The sequence below is a fragment of the Microtus pennsylvanicus genome, chromosome 19, assembly GCF_037038515.1.
Source record: "Microtus pennsylvanicus isolate mMicPen1 chromosome 19, mMicPen1.hap1, whole genome shotgun sequence".
In the NCBI taxonomy this organism is placed as follows: domain Eukaryota; kingdom Metazoa; phylum Chordata; class Mammalia; order Rodentia; family Cricetidae; genus Microtus; species Microtus pennsylvanicus.
In genome coordinates, this window is record NC_134597.1 from 28,476,127 (window position 1) to 28,494,870 (window position 18,744).

At 50.5% G+C, this 18,744-nt stretch overlaps 2 protein-coding genes across 7 annotated transcripts; one reads left to right on the plus strand and one right to left on the minus strand.

Annotated features, from left to right (window-relative positions):
* Positions 1-10,415: 10,415 nt before the first annotated feature.
* Cyren (cell cycle regulator of NHEJ) lies at positions 10,416-18,721 on the minus strand. Of its 6 annotated transcripts, none has more exons than XM_075953901.1 (4): positions 16,202-18,721; positions 15,172-15,345; positions 14,008-14,083; positions 10,416-13,197 (listed from the first exon to the last, which is right to left on the minus strand). In XM_075953901.1, exons 2-4 carry the CDS (start codon positions 15,309-15,311, stop codon positions 12,943-12,945), a joined length of 471 nt encoding a protein of 156 aa, XP_075810016.1. In that variant the 5' UTR covers positions 15,312-15,345; positions 16,202-18,721; the 3' UTR covers positions 10,416-12,942. The 6 variants fall into 6 exon arrangements, with proteins under 6 accessions (XP_075810016.1, XP_075810013.1, XP_075810014.1 ...); XM_075953898.1 differs by having other exon boundaries at positions 15,172-15,420; XM_075953899.1 differs by having other exon boundaries at positions 15,172-15,420; positions 16,073-18,721.
* Positions 10,937-12,353, plus strand: Tmem140 (transmembrane protein 140). The gene has a single exon (XM_075953896.1). It carries the CDS (start codon positions 10,937-10,939, stop codon positions 11,492-11,494), a length of 558 nt encoding a protein of 185 aa, XP_075810011.1. The 3' UTR covers positions 11,495-12,353.
* Positions 18,722-18,744: the final 23 nt, after the last annotated feature.

Genomic DNA, 18,744 nt, shown 5'->3' on the forward strand with positions numbered 1-18,744 from the left:
CTGCTGGCATCCTTTACATTCTAACAAGGCACAGAGGGGAAAGGCTTGCTTAGTGTCTGTGGCCTCCTCTCTCCCTGGTGTGTGGCCTTCTGTTTTACCTCTGTGCTACCCCCATGCTCTTGAGCAAGCATCACTGTGTATCTCTGCCTCAAAGATGCCGAGGGTAACATTGGCAAATGGTTAGAAACACACAGGCTAACTGCGTGCAGCCGGGGCTTTACACAGCCTGTACCAGTAAATATCTGTGGCCTCGGGACACACTGTTCTCCAGAAATAGGCAGACAAACAAAACCAGGTCACTGCAGCAGCAGCAGCAAAACTGATACCAAGACTCCAGAAAATACCAAGGAAAGGGCTGTGATCTTGCCTAAAAGAGAAGTATAGGATCTAAGAGACTTTGAGACCCTGTGTTGATACAGACTGCTTTTCAACCCCCAAAGCAAACTCCTGGGGTGGGGTTGGGGGCTCAGGTGTTGGTGTCCCTTGGAACAGATCTTGAAGGTTTGGGGGGGATTTGTTTTGTTTTTAATTTGGGCTGATTAATATTTTCCATTACACTTCTTTAGTCTGTAAAATCAAAGGAGTTGTTCAATAAGGAGAGGAGAGAAAACAGGGAAAATCTTTCTTTTCTTCAAGACAACTGAGAGCATTTCCAGTGTCTTTGTCCTCTACCAGGGCTCCCTAACCTCGGGTCTGAGACTTGCTAGCTGGAAAATGGTCTCACACATAACGCTTTTCTAAGCTCCTTAGTTTGGCTCCCACATTATCGAATTACTATGGCGGCCTGTTTTATAGATTTTATTTTTCCACAAACAGCATATCACTGGGGGACTATTTTACTGTAGCCTTCACCCAGAAATACCATAGTTAGCTAGCACTGGGGCTTTAATTCCTTAGTCCCTCTCTCCTGCGCCTCTTTCTATAGATGACTTCCCACTCCATGGGCTTTTGTACTGGCCTCCCTTGAAGCTGCATGACGCTTCATCATCCTCATGGGCCTTGACTGACTTCTAAGGCTGGGAAATCAAGCTGCCTTAGCCCACTATTGTGAGAACCCAACCTGTGTATAAATCAGGAGTTACATTCCTGATACTGTCTTGGGATAAGGTTATAAAAGGGGGGTTATTAGACCAAAATACATGCAAACTTTAAATCCATAGTCGCCTCGTTAGAAAGTCAGTCTTGCCTTTCGGAATGTCGCTGAAGGTGTCACCCGTAGTTGTTACTGGGCATTCCTCGGAAGCATTGGGAAAGAGATTTGTTTCATGTTAGCTACATTATTTTGTGAATTATTTGTATTCTCTCATTGGTTTTGATGTTGTGCAGTGTTTTTTTTAATGTTTGCATGAACATTTCCCTACATTAGGTCTAGAAATTACCTCATTTATTGTAAATATTTTCCATGCTCACTGTCCTTTAATTTTGTATTGCTTTTATTACTGGTGCACAGAAATCTCCATTTTTAAATAGCTAATCTGTGCTTTCCTCGTAGTTCTGATTTGTTTTTCAGTTCAAAATGTGCTTCCGCATTCACAAGTCAAAGGTTAGTCTTTCTAGATTCCATTTGATGTTGGTTCATTCTTGAATCCTTGTGGAGTTTATTTTGGCAGATGGAATGAGATGATGTCCTAAAATAGTTTGGGGGTTTTTCATTTTCTTTTTTGGACTTGTTAACAATCAGCCACTTTAGCGTTAGCTAGCTAATGGAAGGTTCTCCCGGGCCTCATACCTAATGTCTCCAATGCAGCTCTTTCTGCCCCTCCTGTATGGAACCACTGCCTGTTCCTGCTGGTTTCTCCTCCTCACTTCGCCCTGTTGATTTCTTCCCCAAAGCTTTTCAAAATTACCTCCTTAAAAATCTATGTGGCGTATCTCTCACAAGTAGAGCACTGGCTCAGTTGGGGCGGGGGTGACATTTTGTTTGTCTAGTGTGCCTTTGATTCTTCAGGGCCCCTGGCTCCAAATGTATCATTAGTGAGGTTGAGAGATGAAATCCTAGCCTGGGGAAGGGGTGGCCCATCTCAGAATTGCAGGGAAGGGCTGCAGAGCTCGAGAATCAGAGTCAGGTCCTGGAAAGCCTAGTCCTCAGCCCATGGGTGAGCAGTCACCAAATCTGGCCGGAGGCCTGCGAAGGTGAAGTGATGGATACAGCTGCTCATCTAAGGATGCTCTCTACCTCCAGAGCCTCTGCAGACTTTCCGTGCTGGATTATATCCTATACTAATAACTCATATTAAAGGAGCCATGTAGGCAGCTCCTCCATGGCTCGCGGTCCGTGTCTTGGCCCAGACCACGCTTCTGGCTTTTGTCACAGCCCCCGGTGCAGTCCTACATGAAACCAAACATCTCAGCTTTCCGCAGAGGCCACCTACGCTACTAACCACACTCAAGCAATAGCACTGCCCCAGCCCGTTCCTGAAAAATTGGGATATGGGCTCATATATCTGCCAAAGGAAACACGACCCACTTCCCATTTTCCTTCCTTCCTATTCCTGTGAGGGCCACACCTCAGCCACAAACACTAATCTTAAACTTGTTTGTCCAGGCCAGCGGCCTCCTCTGAGGAGGAAATGGGCAGCCTTGTTCTCCCTAACCTTGTCAGAGTCTATTGTTCTGACTTCACTCACTGTGTACCCCACCCTCTGCCTCTCCCTCACTCTTACCTCAGTTTTTTTTTCTCCCCCCAAACCACTGACCGAAGTGCACACACGTACATGCACGCGCACACACACACACACACATACACACACGCACATACACGCGCACACACGCACACACACGCACCTAAGCATGTGCCAGGTACTGGTCCATTCATGAGAATACCAACTCATTTTCACCTCCCAAAGCCCCGTGTAGAAACAGAAAGTAGTCTCAGGAGAGAGACTTGAACCTGGGCCGTTTTTAACCGAACCAGAGGACAGTGGAGCAAGTTGAGGAAATGAAAGAGGAAGAGGCTTATGAGAAGTCACATGTGCAGCTGATGACACCCAGTCAAACCCTGCTGTCATCAGAGGTTGTTTTCTAGAATGTGTTCTAGATGCCAGGAGCAGCCTTGGGTGCTGAGGACAGAGCAGAAAGAAAACTGTATAGATGATATGTAAATAGATAGGATAGATAGGTAGAGAGATTGGATGGAAGATAGATAGATAGATAGATAGATAGATAGATAGATAGATAGATAGACAGACAGACAGACAGACAGATGCTTTTAATCCCAGCACTCAGGAGGCAGAGGCAGGCGGATCTCTATGAGTTTGAGGCCAGCCTGGTCTATAAGAGCTAGTTCCAGGACAGGCTCCAAAGCTACAGAAAACTCTGTCTTAAAAAACAAGAAACAACAACAACAAAAACCCTGAATATGGGTAAGGAGATGGCAAAGTGTTTGCGATGCAGGTCTGAGGCCCTGAGTCAGATCCTCAGCATCCACATAAGAAGCTGTGGGGAGCGGCCTGTGTTTGTAATCCCAACACTTGGCAGAGACAGGTGACTCCCTGGTGTTCACTGCCCAGCCAGCCTAGCCTAACGGGTGATCTCTGGGCCAATGAAAGACTTTGTCTGAGAAGAAAAAAACAAAACAAAACAGGTAGACGGCATTCCTAAGGAAAGAATAACACACCCAAGGCTGTTCTCAGTCGTTCATGCGTGAAGACACATTACACACACACATACAACAAAGCAAACAAACAGAAAGACGAAGCCCTTGTTCCCCTAGAGTTCCATTCTGTTGGAGGGCGGGGTAAGCGAAGTGTTTTATGGCAGATGTGACGCATGCCAATGAGCAAGGGTGAGACCACCAGGAGAGGCTGTTGTGGTTTCCACAGGGCTAACCAAGGAAGGTGTCCCTCACACAGGCAGACAATTGAGCAGAGCTCTGGAGGGGAGGGGCTGACGACAACAGTCCTGAGCTTGTCTGAGGTTTCCAGAAAATACCGGAGAAACCACTGTGGTGACAAGGGAGAGGACAGCAGGAAGTCTGACGCTCCCATCCCCAGGTAGTGACATCTGGAGGGTCTCACTGCTCAGGAGGCAGAAAGAAGGCCAAACTTTATTTGTTGTTGTTTGGATTTTTGTTTGTTTGTTTGGTTGGTTTGGGGCGACAGGGTTTCTTTGTAGCCCTGGCTGTCCTGGAACTCACTCTGTAGACCAGGCTGACCTCAGACTCACAGAGATCCGCCTGTCTCTGCCTCCCGAGTGCTGGGATTAAAGGCGTGCGCCACCACTGCTCAGCTACTGAAGTGTTTTGAATGTTGTGCAGGAACAGAGAGCTCCAGGGTGGCAGCCCTCCTTCCCCCTGCCTGGGAGCTTCCTCGGGGCACATGGACACCTGCCAGGCAGAGGAGGATAGGTGAAAAAATCGGATGTTAGCCACCTAGGTGGCACCTCCTGGAGAGGGAACACCGACCGTGGGGACTTTCTGTGTGCAAATGTCGTTCCTCTCTGCACCCTGTAAAGATTTAGGAAACGAATGGAATGAAATTTCACTGGTGGTGGGTGATCTGATGTAAAGAGAAAAATAGCATAGGGTTGTGTCCTGTGATACTAACCTGGAGAGAGAAGGCCAAGCTCATGGGGACGGTGTTAGGGACACGGGCATTCAAGGAGCAGGCTGGTGAGCTGGGGGAAAGCTAGGAAGCCCGACTTTCTGAAGTCTAGGCTTGAATCCCACGAGACACTGAGGAAGGGCCTGTGGAACAACAAACTGAAAGGCTTCCGAGTAAGAACAGAGAAGAGGGAGCTCCAAGGCTCTTGAATATCGGGATGTGAACACGCTAGCCAATTAGTGATGAGGAGCCGTGGCAGACTTGTGTAACAGAGGGGTGTGACCAGGAAAGCCCTGTGGGGTTTAAGATAACAGGCACTTTTGTGTGGAAGGAACCAAGCAGCAGGAATAGCTAGGGATAGAGGGCGGTGCCACAAGCCTTCCCTGTGACAGGAAGCAACAGACATGGCGTACGTGCGTGCGTGCGTGCGTGGAGCAGTCTGTAGTCTCAGAGTCTTCAACTCAGAGCCAGGGGTGCCTCAGCCACCTGTTGGGGTACACCTGATCACACTGCCAACACCAAGTTTGCGTTTGCATTAATTAAATAAAATTAACCTTGGGTCAGGAGGCTGAGTTAGCAACTAATTGACAGAAAGTGACCATTGAGCATCAGGGGGCATCTGGGAGAGACAGACACCGGAAGCCACAGGGAGGGATTTGGACGGGTGCAGCTTTTCCTGGTTTGGCAGAGCAGGTCCTTTGGAGACGCCAGCAAGGGGAGAGGGTCAGCTGGTTGCTGTTCAGTCTCTCTGGGCTCACAAGTTTTCACCCCAGTCTTTGAATCTCAAGTCTTATTTATAAATTGAATGCTAAAGATACCTTTAGCGGCAGTGACAGAGTCCGAGCTTAGGGAAGCAGAATTCCCACCAGGCTGCAGCCTGCGTGGCCAGCAGCTGCTAGAGAGGCAGGCCCGAAATGGCAGAGTCGCAACAGCTGGCTGAGGGAGCCATAGATTTTGTTACGGCCACTGTGCGGAAGTTAAAACAGCATCCATCTTGAGTAGAAAGCAAGTGTCAAAAACAACAGTCTCCCTGCTGATTCAGCCCTTCTCCGGTGTTCCTCAGAGAGGGAAGGTGGCTCATCTCAGAGCCAGGGCAACGCGTATGAAGCTATGCAGTGGGGAAGCTCTCTGCCCCTCTTATTTCTCATTGTTACCGGGCATGCAGGTTCCCAGGGCTGGAGAGACCCTGTCGCCAACCCTCAGGCCACCAGAGGACTGTTAAATGCTCTTCGGGGGTCTGAGAGCTCTCTGTTTCATACTTTAAAAGTGATCCTGACATCATAATTCAGGGTGAAGGGATTCGGTGGTCATGCCCCTCTCGGCCACTAGCCCATTCTCTACTAGAGTAAATTCTAAAGATGCCTAAACAGACAGACAGACTGACAGACCTCAGCCTCAGGTTAATCTTCCTATTTCCACAACTGGGAGTTCCCTTCCTGTCCAGCAGAAATCACCACCTCCTTGAAGTCATTCTCACACTGTGCCCTCAAACCCACATGAACGGGAACCTCAGTTCAGGGCTAAGTGCTGGGGTCTGGGGTAGCAGGATGGGTCTGCTTTACTGTGGCCCAGGGGCAAAAGGCCTGGCAGCCTTTGCCTGCATAAGGCACACGCAGGAAAACCAAAACCCGAACAGTTTCTTTCGGGCAGAGTTGGGATCAAACCCAAGGCCTTGTTTACAAAGAGCGAGAGAATGCCACAGAAGAGACACAGATGGTCAGGAAACACTGGAAAAAGCTGAACTTCACTGTCTCTGAAGGGAGCGCTGAGTAACAGTGACTCATCGATGTCCAAGATTAGATGGTTCAAGAGTATGCAGCATTTGAGAGGATGGGGTAAGATATGCATTCGCCAGCAAGCAGCTCACGCCTGGAGCCCCAGTTACTCGGGACACTTTCACCTAGGAGCCTGGGTGACCTCATCTCTAAAATACACTGGAATTAAGTTAGGCTGTAGAAGGCTCAGTGAGTAGACATCATTGCCAAGGCTGGCAACCCGGGTCCCATTCTCCAAACCCACATGGCAGAGGGAGAGAACTGACTCCCAGCTGCCCTCTAACCTCCACACATGTGCTGTGGCACACACGGATACACATGTGTAAACAGAGACCGCGTTCATTTCCCAGCTGCCCAGACCTGAATAATCATACAAAAACTATACTGATTTCAACAGTTTGGCCAATGGCTCAGGCCTATTTCTAGCTAGCTCTTACATCTTAAATTAACCCATTTCTATTCATCTATGTAGCACCACGAGGCTGTGGCCTACCGGTAAGGTTCTGGCATCTTTTTCCTTTGGCAGCTACATGACATCTGCCTGACTCAGCCTTGTTTCTCCCTGCATTCAGTTTAGTTTTTCCACCTAGCTCTATTCTGCCCTGCCATATCGTGTCAAAGCGGCTTCTTTGTTAACCGATGGTAATAAAACATATTCACAGCACATACACATACACACAAACACACATACAAATAGAAAGTATAAATTTTTTAAGGTAAACTGCTAGAAATCTATTCACAGCATCACTCATAAGGTTATGAGATAAATTGTGAGAATAATTAATAAAGACTATAAGCTTTAAGAGCTCCAGGAAGCCCTTAAGGATAGTGGGAAGCAATCATAGGACATAGACATGTACGCTGTAATAATACATGACACGTACACGCAGATCCATGTGACCCTAACACAGAGCATGAGAGGAGATATGCTTGCTGGTCACTTTCACCAGAAGCTGTCGACGACTTTTGAATCTTTCTCCACACTTCAACATGTTTTGATAGTTTTCAGCAACCAACATAAATTACTTTATTATAAACAGGAAGACGTTTATCTAAAAATGGCAGTCTCTGGAGCAGCAGTTCTCAAACTGTGGGTCACGGCCCCTTTGGGGGCAAATGACCCTTCTACGGGGTTGCCTGAGACCATCAGAAAACACAGATGTTTACATTACAATTCATAACAGTAGTAAAATTACAGTAAAATCTTCTGGCTGAAGATGAGGAACTGTGTTGTAGGGTGGCATCATTAGGAAGGCTGAGAACCGCTAGTCTAGAGCCTCCTCAAGGAAGGGAGCACAGGCTTATTCCAGGGGATCGGGGTCGTTCTGTGGGGAGAACGTGATTGCCATAGTGCGGGACAGGCTGGGACGACGAGAAGAGTGTCATTGGGTTTCCAACAAGTATACAGGTGCTGTGGCAAGAGAGCTGACGAGCGGGGCTGGCTAGCAGCCTCTGCACTTCCAGGAGGAAGCTGAATGAACGTCCCCACACGGCTGCTAGAATGAAAGTCATAGACAGGGCCCTCAGACGCTCTGCCATCTTGCTGAAGTGTGGCCGTAACACGTGATGTAAACCTAGGGATACCAGAGGGCATTTTCACTCATTCATTCATTCAGAAAAAAAAAATCCTACCAGCCTTCTCAGGGTAAAAGAAATGAAGGCTGCTCCTCGGGAACACTGTATTCTAGTACACAGCCCACATCCCAGTGTCTGGCCTGCCCCAAGGAGTTGGAGAGCAGCTGAGGGTGGGCTGAAAGAAACGGGCACAGCCTAAGCAGAGAAGCTCGACCACAAAGGACAAGGGGACTTGAGCCCCAGTGAAATTCAAGTTCTAAGCCACACCAGATGGTAGAGAGAACCTCGGGTGCCAGGCACAGGGGCTAGGACTGACCTCTGCCCGTGAGGGCAGGGCAGAGGAAAGTCAGGACAGACGTGCTGTCCGTGCGTGTTCCTTCCCTCTGGTTTCCTCCTGCCCTGCTCTCTATGACAAGCCTTTGGAATGTCTGATGTGGTGGCACATGCCCATAATCACAGCATTCCAGGAGCCGGGGCAGGAGGATGATAGGGTTTGAGGCCAACTTGAGCTACATAGAGAGACTCATTTCAGAACAGGGCAAAACGAAACAGTAACCTACCAAAACCTCCAAAAGATCAGTTGAGAGAAAATGAGCCACAAGCAAAGGCTCCCGGTACCTGGCAGGAGCTGTGACAGCCAGTCTCCTCTAAGAAGCCAAGCTCACTGTCTGGCAGAGCTTCAACGGTAGTATTTTAACCTAAATATGCTTGATTCAAACAGGAGCCTTCCAGTCCCCAATCGGATTGTTTCTGGGTACTACAGGTTGGGCAAGCCTTATTTCCTACAGCATCACTAGATAAACAGGGTCCCACACCCAGAAATCCACCCCATGTCCTGAAAACCCCTCTAAAAGCACACGTATAGACTTTGCAAAAACTTTTCTAAATGAGCAAAGCCATTTAAAATAAGTTGGGGATTTCTCCATTCCATGGCTACATGGGTTATTTCATCCTTCCAAGCCAGTGACATATGGACAAAGGCTGCCTCTTAACAGTCTTGAGAAACCTCCTAACGCAAGCATCACTTCTTCAAGAATTCCTAGGAAATTCAAACAGGGCATCCCTGGCCCCAGCCTGCAGGGCCTCTGACAAAAGCCTGAGGGACAGCAGCCTTTCCGAGATGCTCCCTGCTGGGCTTCTCTGGAGGGGAAGGCACCATGAGAGCCAGGAACTGGACACACTCAGGCAGCCAGATGCTGGGGAAAGGCGGTGTGGATGTGGACCTCAGTGTTCTAACAGGCGCATGTCTACTGCGGGGGCGGGGGGCTGCTAATACCCACCACGAATCTTTATTGTGTTATATTTGGGGCCATTGAAAAGAATTCTCCTCCCTCTAGCCTGCCCGCCCCCCACCACACACATATACACCTTTAAGTCTGACAAGTGTTCTCTCCTAATTTCTTTTTGCCTTTGTAAAACAAATGTGGTACACGAAGATCCCACTGCACTGTGTGAGAGCAGCTGTTCCCCAAGGTGTCCCCCTAGGAAGTTGATCCACAGGGTCTGTGGGTCCTTCCCCAGAGCCACCAATGCTGGGCTGCACCCAGCTCTCTGGAGTAGGCCCACGGGACTTGCTATCTCGGCCTTGGTGCTTGTGTCTCACAGGGTTCCTAGCCCTGCATTCCTAGCCATTCCTGGTGTAAATATTTGCCTTATTCCTTAGTGGAAAATGTACATAGAGAAAGGCACAGCGTGCAGACTCTTTTAGAAGCAATTTAAAAATCTCTTTGGAATAAGAGAGTAATGAAAAGATTTTTCTAAGTAATGAGAGTGTAGGAAAATAGGCACTTTTTTTTTTTTTTGAGACAGGGTTTCTCCGTGTAGACTTTGTTATCCTGGAACTGACCCTGTAGACCAGTCTGGCCTGGAACTCTGCCTTTCGAGTGCTGGGATTAAAGAAGTGCACCACCACCACCTGGCAAAATAGGCGCTTTTATACACACCTAAAGAGATGGCATTAGCAAGTTTTCTGTAGGTCTGTACAGCAATATTTATTAAGATCAGCAAGATAGTGAAACAAAAAACTCTGAGTTGAATTTGGATTTTTGGGGGGTGGGGGTGTTGTTTTGTATTTGTTTGTTTGGTTGGTTTTTTTTCTTTTTGGAGACAGAGACTCCCTACACAGCCATAGCTGTCCTGAAACTCACTCTGTAGACCAGGCTGCCTTCAAACTCAAAGATCTGCCTGCCTCTGCATCTGAGTGCTGGGGTTAAAGTTGTGCACCACCACACCCAACCTATGAACGGAATAGTATGTAACCATTAATCACATCTTGAAGACTATTTCAACAACTATGAAAAATGGTCACAATAGGCAATGAAAACCATTGTGTGTAACAGTATGCTTTTAAAATGCACAGTCACATGGGGAATACAGTCGTGGAAAAAGAACAGTGGTTTTACTGGGGTGGTAGGATAAATGATTATTTTAATTTTTACTTTAAGACATATTTGCAGAATTTTCTAAAATAGAATACTGTTGTATGGGGGAGTGGACAGACAGACATTTTAAAATCAGTGGAGTGCAATGATGTGATTTCTTTATTGGGGGGGAGGTCCTGTTTTACCCAAGTCAGTTCCCAAAATCGGGCAGGAGACACAGGCCACAGATCATCCGCCCAGCCCCACATCCAGCCAGCGCACACCCAGAACACAGGCACTGATTTGACTGACATGTAGCCCAGCTGGATGCCTTCTTTCCAGTTCCCCAGGTAGCTGTCAGCAGCAGGGTGAGAAGAGATTCAAATCAAGCCTGCACCCCAACTCACCTCCATGAGGATGAGACACCCCCTCACAGAGCTTCTGATGGTTTATATTATCTATGCTGCAATAAAGCCTTTGACATCAGGGCTCTGGCTCAGGATATGTCAGGTTTCCCCGGCAACCTGGGAAAGACCTTACACCAGAGGTCCCACTGTGAGTGGGACCTGACTGTGACCTGGGACTTCCTGTCACAGAAAGAACAGGAACTTCTGAACACCAAGGCCTGAGGGAAGGGCTGGATACTCATTGGTGTGACCTTTTCCAGGTGCAACGGGCAGAAGAAATGGCTATCTCCAGGCTGTGGCGGAGCAACTGCCTGCCCTTCGTGGGCACCATGATCCTCGCGGCTGTGATCCTCTCTCTGATGTTCTACGCACTCCTCTGGAAGGCTGGCAACCTCGCCGATCTGCCTAACCTGAGAATCGGCTTCTACAACTTCTGTCTGTGGAAGGAGGACACTGGCTCCCTACAGTGTTACAACTTTCCTGAGCTGGAAGCGCTGGGGGTTCCTCAGGTTGGCCTAGCCCTGGCCAGGCTCGGTGTGTACGGAGCCCTGGTCCTCATGATCTTTGTCCCTCTGCCTCTCCTCCTTGCCCAGTGCAACGGCGATGAAGGAGAGTGGCAGCTGGCAGTGGGCTTCCTGGTGGCATCCTCCGTCCTGCTGGCCAGTGGACTAAGCCTCTTCCTCTCCTACGTGTGGAAGTGGGTCAGGCTCGCCTTGCTGGGGCCCGGCTTTCTAGCCCTGTGCTTAGCCCAGGCCTTGCTCATCTTTCTGCTTATGGCCACAGTTATGCTCCCTCCACGGGAAAAGAAGGACAAGAGCAAGTGGGAGAGCTGTTAGTCCAGCCTAAAGGCTTATGGGATTACAAGGGTTCGATTGCAACTGCGCACCAAGGAGGTGCCAGAGAACCTGTGGCTGGGTGGGTCCTCTCTACCACCTCGTTTCATAGCTAATGCTGATCTCAAGCTCAGGCAGATGGAACCACCCACGGAACGGTAGGGCCGCTGCAGTGTCAAGGAGCCCGGAGGCAGCATAGATGGCTGGGGTACTTGCTGCTGCTTAGCATCCTTCCTTTCTCTGGAGGACTGGAAACCATGCAGCTCATTAGCACAAGGACCCATGCTTTCAACAGCCAATCGGAACAGCTCTCACTCTAGGCTCGGGCAGGCGGGAGCCTGATTGTCAGAGAGGCCAGACTTCCAGGCTGACTGGCAAAAAGTGGCCAACAAGAACTCGGTGAGGGTTTACGGCAACAAACGGGATGGTCGGAAGAAACCGCGTTAACGTCAAGCCCTGTTAGCCAGCTTCTGTTCCTCTAGCGTGATGCGCCACACCAGAACTCCGGCCCCAGAGTTGCAGGAACAACCTCAAAGGGACTCAGCTGAGAAACACAGGGCACAAGAGAATCCTTGCTAACTTCGTGGGGTCCCCTGAAGAGGCCCCTGGACCTGATGCCGGACAGGAGTCAGCTGTCGAACCATTGTGACCCAGGACTGCAGACGCAGGATGTGCCAAAGCCCTGACTGAATAATTGCACACCAACATACACTGCATCCCCTCACCTGCAGAAGGCAGAAGTGCAGTCCTTATTACGCACTGGGGCATCATTATCTAGTTTTCAGTGTCTGTATAGCACAAAACCTATGAGTTGTTCATTCTGTGCTCATCAAAAGCCACCATGAATACAAAGAAACATGGACTCTGGTGTGATCTTTTGTCCTCGGTGTCTCCTGTCCCCACCTCCCATGGTGGAGGCCCTGGGTGGCAGAGAGGGGACAGGTGGTAGAGAGGGCCTATTTGGCTCACCAGTCTGGGAGAACACCCTGCTGTTAGTCTGGCGGGGAATGGTGGGCGGCTGCCAGGATTTGAGGCTGGAGAGGGAAGTCGGTTGCTGGACTGTGTCATGAGGGAGACTGTGTGCCGGCCTCCTCCTTAGGGTGAGCTCTGGCTGCCTATCTGGAATGCCCATGTTCTCAGCAGCTATAACTTTATTTGCTTCCAGCAAGTGAGCCCCTGACCTCATTTTTGCTGGTACTTGAATAAAACCCAGGGCTGGGATGCCAAACCTTCTGAGTTAGAGGGCAGTACAAGTCGAGACTCTAATGGGATGCATTTGTGCATCCTGCAATATGTCCCCCCATTCAGAAAAGCCCCCCCCCCCAAATGAAAGCCTCCTGGGACTGGAAGCTGGGAGCAAGGCCTGGTTTTCAAGGGTGACAGAGGTAGGCAGTATCCTGAGTTCTCAACAGACCCCTCCGCTCTCAGCAGAGTCCAGTGAACAGTTCACATCAACTGAAAAATATCTCCCTAACATACTTTAACACATCTTCCTCCTCCTTTTCCTCCTTCGGGCTGCTGCTGCAGGGCAAGTCGGCGGCTTCTGGCCTCTGGGAAGGGCTCGGGTGTAGAGCAGGCGAGCTGCTCCCGCTGCCCTCTTCCTCGCTGCTGCTCCCGGGGGAACTGGTGTGAGGAGACGCTGAGTAGGGAGGGGAGAGCTGCAGTTTATCAGTGGTCACCAGAGACGCCGTTTCCTGTTTTCGGCCCTGCAGAGCAGAAGACAGGACAGGCTCACCACCACAGGTTGTTTCCCTGACACACTAGTTTGTGTGACAGTGACACAGACACACCCTGAGCCAACCGCAAAGCCAGCACAGCACGTGACCAGGTCAGGCAGTGCTCCCACGGCATGGGCAGCCACCCTTACTTCACCCCACACCTCAAGCTCAGGACCCACTAGGGAAAGATGCAGGAATAGGTATGAGGAATAGCTGAGTGGAAGGGAAAAGATCCATCTGAAAATCATGGATGGAAAGGCAAGGCAAGGTAAAAGAGTACCAGGAGCTCATGCTACAACACCCGTTGTGGGCCTAACTGAACTCCCACCGCCAGCTGGTGGCACAGCTTCAGTTTCTTGGATGCAGTAACATCCCAGATCGCTGTAGCCCTAGGTTACCATGAGCACTGTAGAGACGATACATTGCTCTAAAACACGTGGGGAAAAAAAAGAGAACTCTGCAACTTCATGGCAGGGCCGCCTCTCCTTCCAGAAGCCAGGAAACGTCCACAGCCTTCTGCTGAGAGGAGGAGCTCCTCCCCCACCCCCGTGTGCCCCTCACAAACGTGCCAGTAGTTGCCCACACCCCACCTGCAGAGCTAGTCTTACCCCACACGATACACACCACACACAGGAAGTAGCTGAGAGGAACACAACTGAGAAAAGCGAGCAAGAGGAAGAGGTGAGATCCTGACGCAGGCTAAGAGCACCTCTGACGCCAGGAGCAAGGACCTAGGCTAGATTCAACCCATGAATCATCTCCAGTCACAGGAGTCAGAGGACACGGGGCTGACGTTACCTCGATCAGGATCCCCAGGGCCACATCAACCATTTCAGCTTCATTCATGCAGTACACAGTCTTCGTGGCAGGGGCCCTGAAATAAACACACAAAATCACAGCTGAGGGCAGAGGGGCTCACAAGGATGAAGGAAACGGCATCCTCCACAGAGGGGGAAGGGTAGACTGCTTCTCTGAAGAATTTCCTCATCCTGGTGGCCCAGGGACAGAGCGCAGGGCTACCAACCCTCCATGGACTCCCTCACAAGGAACTTGGAATGGGATGACCGCTGGCTTCCGACGATCACTCCTCAAAACACCCAGTGGACAGCCAGCCGGACATTGTGGCACACACTAATCCCAGCACTTGGGAGGCAGAGGCAGGTGGATCTCTGTGAGCTCAAGGCCAGCCTGGTCTACAGAGCTAGTTCCAGGCTAGCCAAGGCTACATAGGCCCTGTCTCTAAATCAAACAAACACTGGACACAGCAAATACAGGCAGTCGGGTCTGAAAGCGAGAATACGTTTAGGCTGCAGCAACTACAAAGGGAACAGGTCGCCAGGGAAGAACCAGCAAGCATAGCACTGGAAGCCTAATGCCCTTTCTGAGAGCCCGGCAGGGCTCCCCCCTCCCCTACCTCCCATTTGATAATGGCGACCTAAAGCTCCCCCCCCCCCCAATCACTGGCATCCACCTAACTCATACCCACAACTTCTGACTTCTTGACGCTCTGTCCCCAGGAAATGCAGGCACCACTCAGGCAGCTAGAGTTCACAACCACCCCTCTTGCCTTCTTAGGATTTTTCTCACAAATGAAGAGCACTTTGGACAACGGGGCTCCTGGGGGAATGGTTTGTATACAGAACTCACTGCCTGGCCGGGCGGTGGTGCCGCACACCTTTAATCCCAGCACTGGGGAGGCAGAGGCAGGCGGATCTCTGTGAGTTCGAGACCAGCCTGGTCTACAAGAGCTAGTTCCAGGACAGGCTCCAAAACCACAGAGAAACCCTGTCTCAAAGAAAAAAAAAAAAAGAACTCACTGCCTGTGCCAACAGCTAGGTGGCAGGACCTCACCACCACAGAGACTCGGTGGTGCTTCTGTGAGGAGACAGCTGAGACCTCAGACTCTGCTAGAAGGATGCCACCCACCCCACTGCCCTCCCCACTCTGACCAGTTTGTCCCACCTTGTTGCTACCCCCTCCTGCACAGCCGCTCTCCTCTTCCTTTTGGGTGTCTTCGCTGACAGCTCTCTCCGCTCATCCTCAGGGGCTGTCATCCATGAGGGAAGGACTCTCTTTTTGTTCTCAGATTTTGGGGATCCCATGGCTATAGTTTTTCACATTCAGTGACTTGCTTCTCTGGGGCAGGACAAAAATCACATTCTCCTGTCACACCGGGCTTATTTGTCCCCGATAGGTGACCATCTTCGATGCCTACAAGGGGAAGCAAGTGGGGTAGCTCTAGAAAGTCAACGCTCTATCAGTAGCCAGCAACAACTGCTGGTCAGCGCAGGGCATGCTGGAGGTGAGAGAAACCCAGAAGGCCAAGCCATCTGCAGTGTGGCAAACGGAGGGACAGCGGCAGGTAGGACTAATAAGTTCTGTGACCACTCCATTGCTCTGTGCCCCACACAGGTAGCTGGAGCAACAAGAAATGCTTTCCTGTCACCTCTGCATGCTAGGAGGGAGGGAGGGAGGGAGGGGGGAGGGAATAAACAAACTCTGGTCTCCCTTTCCTTTGCACCCCAAACAATCACCCATAACGACAGACTTCTCACCTTGGCAGTGATCTGGTTACTAGAACCCGGAGGCCTTCTGATTCACAGATTTCATTAGCCAGTGCCTCCTTCCCTCGCCCTTACAACATATACCGCTTGATAATTTTGGGTCATTCAGAATTACTGTTTATAACTTCACTAAAACAAACAAATGAAAAACAAAGCAAAACAAACAAAAAAAAAAACCTAGCAGGGCACCATCCTAGCCTGTCCAGCCACAGGTAAGTGGGATACCATGCAGTGACCGTATACAGAAATGCATCAGACGCGACAGACAGTGCATGTATCATTACGTCCATTTCACAGACCAGAAACAGACGTAGTTAACAGTTAACGTGCACAACGTCGCAGAAAGCTGTGCATCAACCATCGAGCGGACAGCCAGGTCCTGCCGACCGCAAGGGGATGAGGTCCGGTGGTCGCCTGGAAAATCTCACCCAGAAGGCCCATGCGGGGCCTCGTTGCACTAGCCGGGAGCTGGCCACGCCGCTCCCTCCCACCCGCAGAGGGCGCAGAGCAGGGACCCGGGAACAGGACAGAGCAGGCGAGTGGCAGGGCAGTGTGCTCAGCACTCCTCACGGCCGGTTCCGGGGACGGATTCAGAACTGCGACGCCCTCAAGCATCGCACCGCCCGCCCCTTCCGGCTCCCGCGCGCTCCCGACCCGCACGCTCCCGACCTGGTCGCTGTCCGGCGCGGAGGGACCCGGGTGCCCCCTGCAGACCGCAAGCCACATCCACAGGCCCCAGGTGCTATCCGCGGCAGTAGGGGATGATCCGCTGTTGGCTATTAGAAAGTCAGTGTCCAGTTAGTAACTAGGGGTAGAAAAGGGGTTCTGGTTTTGACAGTCCTGCCAGAGGATCCCCAAGAGGAAACCAAGACCCAGGAGACTGACAGTTCAAAGAGAAAAATCACTTGCATTTACTAATGTTTAACATTCAGTTTGGCGGCCCAGGGTGCCCTCTGCAGAAGGGCGGGAGGCACCACCAAGAGGCCCAGGTTTCCCGGGGGTTTTCAGGAGAGAAGCCCCTGGAGTCTACCGAAAACACCGGAGCAGGCCGTCACAGGGGAGGTTCTTCCCTGGCACGCTGAAGTAAATCGAAGCCCAGATCGGACTCTGTCTGCCCCAGTAGAGAAATCAAGACTAATTAGATTCAATTTACAGCAGGTCGGTGAATCACACAGCAGTTTCTGTGGGGTCTTAGAACTGCCATCTCTGGATGGGTACCCACACGGCTCCCCTGAGGAGCCTCTGTCTTCTCCAGGGCCCTTACCGGCCTCTTCTTGAATGCTAATCCTAAATCTTAAGCCAACAGCCTGGGCCAGGAAATCGAAAGTCCCAACTCTTAGTGGCATAAACCAATGGCTTCCAATCTCCCAAAGAGCTAGGGGCGGCTTAGCCAGCTGCTCTTGAGCCGGGTTAGACTCCAGCCTTTCCGGGAGTGTAATGAAAGTGTACCTGGTGGTGACAGTGGCATTCACTGACTGTAAGTCCTCAACCTCACCGGATGTGAGGCAACCACGTCTATGGGAGGGCGTGTTTCCTTTGGTTCTTATCCTAACTCCCCAAGCCTGCACACTTCTTAAAACTTCTCCATGGCCACCTAGCAAACAAGGCTTAAGACCAGGAACCTGTGTGTCTGCCTACAGAGCCTGTTGCAGGGAGGAATAAGGAACCAAGCTAGATTTGCTTGTGCTGGAGTCAACATGGGTTTTTATTATTTTTAAAACAACAGGTAAAACTGTGTGTGGTTACTGGATATAGTAACAAGTGTCAGTCAGCTTTATTTAGTCAGCCCACCGTGTATTTATGACTGTACTTGCAGACCTCAGGCCGAGCTCCTGGGCATTTGAACACCAAGGGGACTGGGCTTGGGGCTGAGCAGAGATAGGTCCCTGAGCACAAGGGAGAAATAGGAATTTCCACCTGCCAGGCTTTTCACAGAAGCCAGGACAGGTTCTCACCCCCGGCAGAGTGGCTCAATCCGGGGTAGCCTGCCTTCATGGTTGTGCTTCCTGCAAACACCTTCATTCAAGACAGTAGAGGAGGGGGTTTTACTACCACGGCTCCCAAGGATTCCAAAAACGGATCTTTGAAGGAAAGGGTATGTTCCAACATGCTCTGGAGATGAGTGCTCTTCCTGGGAGGGACAGGGCAGGAGGGACAGGTTCTGGGGTGTTCGTCTGTTTCTGAGCCTTAAAACTGCTTCCGCAAGGTGTGGGGAATGTTCTGGTCAGAAAGAATGTATCGTGAAGACCGAAAAACTTTGGGAGGAAAAGTTAAGCCCATGGACTCTTAACTCAAATGAAACCCTGGGTGACGAATCTGGGTGAGATAGTTGTGGAGAAAGGGCAGGGAAAGAGTTAGTCTTTTCATGTCGGTATGAAAATGAGTCAAAAGAGATAACTAGGAGCTAGCTCAGCAGGTAAGCCACTGGCCATGCAGCCTGGCCACCTGAGTCTGATCCCCCCAAACCCACATAAAGGTGGATGGAGAGAACTGAATCTACCAAGTTGTCTTCTGACCTCTGCTGTGGCATATACCTCCCACACGCGTGCACACACGCATGTGCACACACACACACAAATACACACCAGTAATAAATAGAAAAGTACTACTCTGGTTTTTCCTATATATCACTTTCTACTTTTCCCTTCAGCCCCAACAGGGAGCCCAGGCCACAGTATGCTGCTGTTTTCCCCAATGTAGGCACCTAGCAGTTACCCCACCCCAGCCCCACAGCCTACAACTAACCTAGAGCCCAAAGAAGCTATCAAATGACTGTTCCAAACAGTCACTGTCCGTGGAATTGACATTCCCTAGGTAGATAACAAGGTCACTCCTGATAAGTGTGGGAGGCCCAGGCCCAGGCTCACTGACTCTATAGTGGCTCCTTCCAGGCTGGCCTCAGCAGTAGGATGTAGAACTGACAACGGAGGGGGCTTGGGTTCCTCCCCACTCTGCAAGGTCCTCCCAAACG